Genomic DNA, 9041 nt, shown 5'->3' with positions numbered 1-9041 from the left:
TTTGTGATGATGGACTCAGGTGTTTCCCCAGAGCAGGAGAGATGATCACAGTCCTGTCTAGTCAATACCACAAAAGCTGGCATACGATTTTGACTATGAAATCTCTTTGAATCATAGCTGCAACTTCTTATCTCACGCCATCTCACGGTTCACTCCAAACACATGTAATGCCTCAAACCTCTCATTGCATTTATAAAACATTTCACTTAACTTAAAAATCTGCCTTGAATTCAATAACATTTACAAGATGTTCATGAAAATATCTATTTATGAAGTGTATTGATTGATGACTTAAGAAATACTTTTTGCTTGCAAGTGCTGTCAGCATTTCTGACACATTTGGGTAAACGCACAAATGTACATATTTATATATACTGGATATATACAGACGGTCTGGAGTTCTCGTCAACTCCTACGGATTCAAATGTTGTTCTTTTCATGGTCACAAACCAACTTAGGTGTAAAATGTTGATGCACAACCAAGTGTGGCAAACTTAGTCCTTTACATTGTACCCACTGCTCGAGTTGAAACACCTTTTTTTTTTTCAACAGACACCCACAAACAACGAGGCATTGAAGAGAACTGATTGTGTGACCGCACTCATGTCTTCACCTTTACAGTTTTCTTCTATAGTCATACAGCCAAGAGTCAATTCATGGTGTCTTGCTGTTATGTACTAAACCTTTATTAAACGCTTTCTACTTCGTTTTCTCTTCATTCATCTTTGTTTACTCTGTGGTCTGTGTTGAGTTTTTGATTCTCCCTCCGTAACTCTATGTATGATTATAAAGGAGGAACAGATTTTTCACCAGAGCTTCTTCCTTACGTACTTTTACCATACTGACTCTCCTTCCAAACCAACATCCCATCAAGAGCAATTAACACACTTGTTACAATACACTAACATATTCTCTATACCGGTAATTGTACATTTGCATAATTCCGGATCACAGGAATCCCATTTTACACTTTTCTCAGACAAATATGACAATTTTTACAATTTTCTCTCCTGTTTAAACTCTCAAAATTCAAATTTTCACAGAAAAATTAGTCCAGTACTGCAGAAAGAAAAAAAAAAAACATCTGCTGGCAATCAAAGATTTATGTGAAGTTGGTAAGCTAATAGCATTCTGTACAGGACATGGAGAGGAAGATTGACAGCATCACAATTACTACTACATTCACTGTTTAAAAAAAGCATGCAAAATAGCACAAATGTACAAAACTGTGAGGCTGTGAAAGGAGAACCACGTTATAGCAAGCAAACTCTGTAGTTTTAAAACAGAAAAGATAAAAAACTAATTGATTTACAGCTGTATAGCAGTCTCATTAAAGTCTAACACATGGAGCAATTGTCATGTAATAATTTTTAAGGGTTTCAAACAGAACTTTCTGTATCTTTTGATAAACAGAGCATGCCATGTTAGCAAGATAGCAAGTTTGCTATCTTGTTAGCCTCTTGCTACTTCTTTGTTCTTTTTTGTTTTTTACCCCAAACAGACCCCAACACAGAGACTTTCAGTCTGTTGATGGAAACTTGAGCACTGCTGTGGTTGGACTGTCAAACAGAGGTGTGAACACATTTTACTTCTTTCAGTCACTGCTTTGATCTTTGCTAACCTGCAGATGCAGCAATAAAAATTGTGTTTTTACAAACATATTGTGAAGCAAAACTACTTTAACTTAAAAGCACAAGTGAGTTTTTTTGAAAAAGAAAGCTACTTATCTCTAACGGGTGGAATTTAGCACCACCTGGTTTTAAACTTTATATGTGTTTGCGTTTTCAACATACTCCACATCAGTGATTAAGCCATCTCGGTGAACGGGGTCGTTGTAGAGGGATCTTCAAAGTCGTTTTCATGCTTTGATCTGGGGGATCCTGTGGTAGAGTCCTCTGTGAACATGAGTGGGGGTCACTGATGTGGATAGGTCCCCAAAATAATATTTTCCCACTAAAGCAGGGGTGTCCAAATCCAGGCCTCGAGGGCCACAGACCCTGCTTAATCTGCAGCTGATTACCTGGATCAGGTGTGTTTGGCCAATTAGGAGCTTCAATGGGTGGTTGGTTGGAAAACATGTAGGACACCGGCCCTCGAGGACTAGATCTGGACACAGCTGCACTAAAGTATCAAGCTGGATTTCTATCTTGTATCTGATCATTTTATGCTTCATTGTGTTGTGAGTTAGTGGGCGTGCATGGGGGGTAGGGGTGGGTGAATGGGTAATATGTGATTTATAGTTTTTCCTTTTTTTTGTTTTGCTTTTGTTTTTTTTAAGTTGGAAAATGTTTTTATGTGAAGCACTTTAAGCTACTTTAGTCGGAAAAGTACTTCACCAATAAAGTTTGATTTGATTAACTCTTTAAATTGTTTTGATTGAAGCCTGGCCTCCTGAAATTTCTCTGACTTTTGTCTGTGTTGTTGACTTTTCTTCCAGTAAAATTTGGCCCTACATAAACCATAGTATCTTGATTTGTCTAAATATAAAAAAACACTTGAATATAAAATTAAATGTAAAAAATATAAGTTTTGCTTTGCTTGGTTTTCACTTGCTCCTGGTCCTTCTGATCACCTTCAGTTGATGTTTCTGTCTGAAAAAAATGATAGAAGACGCAAAGTTCATGTAAATCCTGTTTAACAAAACAATTTACTCTTTAAAACCTGAGGCTGACGCTTAAACACAAAATCTTGAACATACTGTAACTGTTCAACCATTAACATGTTCAACATTATTCCAGCGGCTGAAAGGTTACAGAAAATCAAAGAACATAAACTCTGTAGCTCCGGTGTTAAAGGGTTAATCGGTTTTCGGAAACTTACCCTTCAAGAAGTCTTTTATTTCTTCCTTTTGCTTCTTGATTAAATACATTAGGAAAATTATAAATACATGACTGAGGAACAAAGCAGCAATTAAAGATTTAATGACGGCTTCCTCGGTCCTTGAAGTCCAAATGTTTGCTGAAGATGTAACCAAAATTCACAAATATCACCATGAGCTATTTTGAACATGTTTCTCCAAATGTATTACCAAATGACAAATCATAGCTTTGATACTTCATAAAACAAATATGTTTACCTCCAGTGTTGATTTGGGATTTTTCCTCAGATTTTTCCTCTTTACATTTGGGAATTGCACAGTAAAAGGTCCAACCATCAAAAGAAATCAGGTCTTTTGTAAAGCCAGACACAGGTTTTTTAACGCGAGTTCCTCCAGAGGTGTTCTCCTCTTCATTTGCTCTGTTATATTCAGCATTATTTGAGTCAGACTGGTTAAAGTCAGCACTGAAACAGAACATGCTTTCATTGGATGGACATGAATTCTTCACGGAATCGTGAACAACTGAACATTGCAAAGTCAACGAGTTTCTCGGCCAAACAGGAAGAGATGGAGGGATGTCAGTCACAGCAGGTTCTGGGATAAGGTCCAAAAGAAAAGAACCAGTTTAAATATATGAACATATGGCTGCAAAATCCATTTCAAATGGCAATTTCTAAATGGAAATGTTTTAAGGTTCATGGTTTTTAAATAAAGAATGAAATCTTTCTGTGTACTCACCTTCAACTCTCAAGTATGTGAAATTTAAAGACAGAAGATTTCCTCTTTTATTCCTCATACAAATATAAAGACCAGTATCGCTCGACTTTGCTTCTACTATTTTCAGTTCAAGCGATCCAGGTTCTAGTTTCACTTTAACATGAGGAGTTGTATTTTCAGTTTTTCCAAGAATTTCTGGAGGATGATCAGAGACAATTCTCATCCAGACAAGCTCTCCTGCAGACTTGCGTGAACAGTTTAGCTTCACATGATCTCCAACTTTCAAAGCCTTTGTCACATAGAACAAATCGTTTGCACAACCTAAAAAAAGATGAAGCAAAGACAGAACAAAACATGATATTTGGATTATTAAAGACACTGATAATTGATCTCAAATTCTATTGATAAATAGGATAAATCTGACTCTTGTACTCACACTTTTCTCCAAATACCAACAATAAATGAAACAAAATCAGCATATTTGTTATTCTGCTTGAGATCTGTTGTAAATGAAACCTATAAAGAAATGATTTCCCTCAATGCCATCATATATAGAGACCATGTCAGAGTCCTCTGATTGGCTTCTAATTTTTACCCTTTTACCACACCGGAAAAGTGGTGAGCTGTATTTCCAAACTAGCACTTTACATAGCATCAGAATAAAACTTTTCATTTTACATTTCCTTCTTTTTCAGGTGTTTTAAACACCTGATCTGTGGTTTTAGCAACAGAAGTTTCAATAGTGCTTGTGAATTAACCCAACCGTAATATTTTTAATGAGCTTGTTTGTTCCTTAAATGACAAACAATGCTAAGCTGTTTTCTTCAACTCATTTGTTTTTATCTTTGTCTTATGATGACACATGGCAGTATGAGTGGTGAGGGTTGTGGCTGATAGGCATTGACTTTTTCAGAGTCAGATTGACACGGGACTATGGTGGGCTGGAGGATACACCTCTCTCTCACACACACACACCCACACACCTCCACCCCCACACAGACACACACATTGATCTAACCTTTACTTGAGAATGAAGTCAACACGTCTCTCCTGAACAAAAGTCTCAGAGACTTTTGTGTAAAAGTCTGTGTCTTTTAGCTTTATAAGTCTTTTAATTTTAATTAAACTGTGTTGGTCTGACATAGGTCATCCATTAACTACTACTTGACAAAGTTAAACTTTCAGCCATTTTTCGATCATACTACATTTGCCATTTTTGCCGTCAGTCAGAGCAGAGAAAAATATGCGTCCAAATTTTTATATTGATGTTAGTTCTGTATAGAACGGATGTTAGCAGCTGAACATTTTCATGGTCTAGCCTTTAGATAATTACTGCTGTTACATCAACAAATATTAAATAGTTGCATAGGAACTTTTTCAAATGGCTGATCTTATTCACACGTATTTACGTGCGACCAGCAGAGAATGTGATGGAAATTCATATTGGCCACACGTAATATGTGCAGCCAAGTCCGCATTGCTGCATTGCCCGCATGCGTTTTAAGTGTGTCCAAGGCTGGATTTTTTTTGTTTGTCGCACCTATTTACAATTGAACTTAAAATTAAATTACCTGTCACGCTCTTAAATGTGTTAAATGTGTTCTCCACATTTGACCCATCAGAGAGATATAATAGTACCTTTCCATTTAACTGATTTTGACAGGGGACCTTTGACCTGCACATTCCATAGTGATGACGTAACAAATTGATATAAAGTTTATATAAAGTTTATATCAAATTGATATAAACTTTATATAAATTTTATATAAAGTTTATATCAAATATATCACTATAGAATGTGCAGGTCAAAGGCCACCTGTCAAAATTAGTTTGATGGAAAGGATATCCGCTCTTTTGCACTCATCCTCAGCCAGCCTCCAACCCCCCTCGCGCAGGCAGGCACTCTGGTTAGGTCACAAGGGTCACGGAGATGCAGAGACTCGTCACTTGGAATGCAGAGACTTGTGACTCGGAATGCAGGAGGGGTTTTATATAAACTTTATATCAAATTTATATAAAGTTTATATAAAGTTTATATCAAATTGTTACGTCATCACCATGGAATGTGCAGGTCAAAGGTCACCTGTCAAAATGAGTTTGATGGAAAGGTAATACTATATCTCTCTCCCATCCCCTTGTAGAGCCGGGAGCTGCAGAGACAGCCGCACTCAGGAACCATTTGCTCGTTTAAACCTAACTGTAACCATAATCCTAACCTTAACCCCTTTCCTCTGGGTTTGTGCGACTAAGAAAAAAGTTTAACTCTGACTGCACGTTTTTCGAAAGTTACGTGCGAATAGACACTTTCTTTTTAAATAGACTGCATGTATATTTGAGTGAAATCAGAGTTAGCATCTTTATTCTTAAGTAAATTTCTCATAATCTGTGTATGTGAAGCACTCATGATTTAAAATCTCTTTAAACGGATTTAAACACTTAAAAAAAATCACTCAGGTCTAGAAAGTATTAACCCTCGTGTTATCTTATGGGGTCCAGGTGACCCCACTCTTACAGAGATGTGTGATCCCTCCCATGCCAAAAGTGGACAGGATTTTATGTCTGCCATAGATACCAGGGAAGATAAGAAAAAATACTTAAATAAAAAAAGTGAAAACAATTGAATGGCCTTCACCATCCCTTGACTTAAACCCAATAGAACATCTCTGGGACATTATGTTTGGATCCATTAGGCACCTCCAGGTTGCTCCTCAGACTGTACAGCAGCTCAGGGATGCCCTCACACAGGTCTGGGAGGAAATGCCACAAGACACCATCCGTCGTCTCATTAGGAGCATGCCGCGAGGTTGTCAAGCATGCATACAAGCTGGTGGGGGCCACACAAGATACTGAAAAGCATTTTGAGCTGCAGAAATTAAGTTTAGGAAAAAATTGACTAGTCTGCAACATCTTCATTTCACTCTGATTTTATGGTGTCTACACAATTGAGCCTCTGTAGGCTGAAAACTTTTATTTCCATTAAAAGGCTTGGCATCCTTTTGTTCCTAAGACACTGCCCTGTCGTTATTTGTATAGATATCCAACTTCATATTGAGATCTGATGTATCTAATGTGTTTCTTTAAAGTGCTTCTTTAATTTTCTGAGCAGTATATATATATATACATACACCGGATGGCCGGTAACAGCCAAAGTCTACCAGCCAAATTAGATTTCTACAAGCCAAACATTTTTATGGTAAAAAAAGTTTGGAAGCAATGCAGCTATTCCCTTTACTTCTAAAGTTTCAGTTGATGATTGTTGCTTAGTGAAAACCATACACTATTAACAACTAAAGTGTAGCGTTGAGTTAGGTTAACATTACAGAACTGAAATGTTATTTTAACCAAAGACACTTCTGATCTCTGAGCCTTATAAACATTATGAACACATCTTTCTTTAAAACATCAACTTTTCATCAAAGCTCTGACATTTATTTCTTCTGATAGTCATTTATTTACAACTTTAACATTTTTTAGGAAATTTGTCCAAATCACAACTGTTTTGTTCAATGTACAAAAGAAGAGTGAGGATTAAAAATACATAGAAAAAACATGCATTTATAAAAAAATATGTTCAACGTTCTACATTATTTTGTTCGTTCTTATAGTTCAGTCTGTTGTTTTTGGGTGTCTTAGGCCCAATCCAAATTCTTCCCTTCTCTCTACCTCTACATTCAGCCCTCCAAATGGTTAGTTAAAAGGAAAAAGTGTCCCCGAATTCAGACGCCACTGAGCAGAAGTGACATGACCAATAGCATTTAACGTGGAGTTTCGAATAAACATAATAACAGCAGTTTTATGACTTTAAAAAGGTCATACTCAAAAGCCATTACTTACATTTAAAAGTAAACTTCTGTTCTTCAGAGCGCACCCGCATAAGAAGAACGCTTCTCCTCTGCGGCACAATGTGACATGGTTTAAGATCACGACTAAGAGCTTTTTATCCCTCCACTTCTTCATGGGATCTTAAATAAATATTTCAGACATTACTTTCACTACAAGTGCTGCTTCAAATGGAGGGTTAGAGAGAAGGGAATAATTCAGATTGGGCCAAGTCATTTCAAAAGAGTTATAATGACATGAAGCAACATGTGAATGCGTGTTTAGGTCGGCTGAGGCCAGTGTGAGCATATGCTAAAAATTACCAGTGAACCTTAATGCAGCAATAGTGAGTTCATAATGAAAGCAGGTAAGTGTGGAAATTTGCATGCATCCCCTGAATGCACCTTGTGGTGCGCCTATTAAATCTGCACAATAACGTCAGAAACAAATGCTTGAACCAACTCTCGGATTGACGTTTGTGGTATCCAGGGGGGGACACAAAAGTCATGATTGAGAGTTTGAGTCCCCTGTCAGAGACGATGCACAACCCCTCACCTGCCAAAGGGGCTAGTGATTATTTTTCTACCCACCAAATGGAAGTTTTATGCACATTTGGTGAGTGGGCTGCAAATTTGCAACACAGTTTAGAGTCTATGGACGCTGGAGTATATAATTTCTTCACTTTGGTCTTGTCTGACTCTTTTCGTTGTCTTCCTTGTTTTTCTTCCAGTAAAAACGGGCGCTGCATAAACCAGTATGTCTTCATTTTCCTAAAGAGATTACAAATTTTAAGTTATTAGCAAAGCCATTTTTAAAAAATAATGCAAGTTTTTTTTTTTTCTTTTTTTTCAATTGTTTTTACTCGCCTGCTGGTTCTCCTGATCACTGTGGGCTGATGGTGATATTTGTTGAGGAACTGTTTCTGAAAGGAAATTAAAACACATAATTAGTGTAAATTTAGTTTTGTAAGCACAATGACATTAATTTGTTAAGCAACCTACCATGAGAGGAGTCTCTTGATTCTGTCTTTAGCTTTTTAACCAAATACAGCAGTAAAACTATAAATATTTGACTGATGACCAAAGCAGCAATTAAACAGTTTTTAACTGTTTCATCCTTTGAAGTCCAAGTGCATACTGGGGATTTGAAACGAAGGAATCAGTAACAAATAATAGAGATATCAGACTTTGACAAATATAAATTAATGGTAAACTGAACAAATGTCTCTAACTTGACTAGATTTTAACAAATGTTTTTTTTAACTTACTGTTAGTTTGTGTCCTTTCCTCTGGTGTTTTCTCCTCACATTTGGGAGCAGCACAGTAATATGTCCAACCATCAGAAGAAGGCAGGTTCTTAAAAATACTGGGGAAACATTTGTTGACCGATGTCCCCTCAGAGTTTTTCTCCTCTTTGTTTACTCTGTTGTCTTTAGTATTATTTGGATAAAAATTATTAGATTCAGTGTTGAAACAAAGCACACTTTCATTGGATAGACATGAGTTATTCAGGGAGTCATGAAGAATGGAACATTGCAAAGTCATTGAGTTTCCTGGGCAAACAGGAAGCGATGGAGTAGGTGGAGGGGCCTCGGTCACAGCAGGTTCTGGGTTAAGATATAAAGAAAGAATTGTTTGTAACATATATATATATATATATATATATATATATATATATATATATATAT

At 36.7% G+C, this 9041-nt stretch overlaps 1 protein-coding gene across 2 annotated transcripts in view; it reads right to left on the bottom strand.

The window, feature by feature from the left end:
* Nucleotides 1-6995: 6995 nt before the first annotated feature.
* The window catches only part of LOC112152984, a 3934-nt gene continuing 1888 nt past the window's right edge, over nucleotides 6996-9041 (bottom strand). Inside the window, exons 3-5 of one of the 2 annotated variants that reach the window (XM_036214027.1) lie at nucleotides 8622-8960; nucleotides 8356-8490; nucleotides 6996-8276 (exon numbers count right to left, since the gene is read on the bottom strand). In XM_036214027.1, coding sequence (XP_036069920.1) covers nucleotides 8203-8276; nucleotides 8356-8490; nucleotides 8622-8960 — 548 coding nt within the window. In that variant the 3' untranslated portion in view covers nucleotides 6996-8202. The remainder of the gene's footprint in view (nucleotides 8277-8355; nucleotides 8491-8621; nucleotides 8961-9041) is intronic. The other variant, XM_036214028.1, reaches the window with a different exon arrangement.

Source organism: Oryzias melastigma, linkage group LG10, assembly GCF_002922805.2.
Source record: "Oryzias melastigma strain HK-1 linkage group LG10, ASM292280v2, whole genome shotgun sequence".
Taxonomy (NCBI): Eukaryota; Metazoa; Chordata; class Actinopteri; order Beloniformes; family Adrianichthyidae; genus Oryzias; species Oryzias melastigma.
Note: the sequence above shows the minus strand (reverse complement) of the source record. Positions and strands in the feature narration are given on the sequence as shown.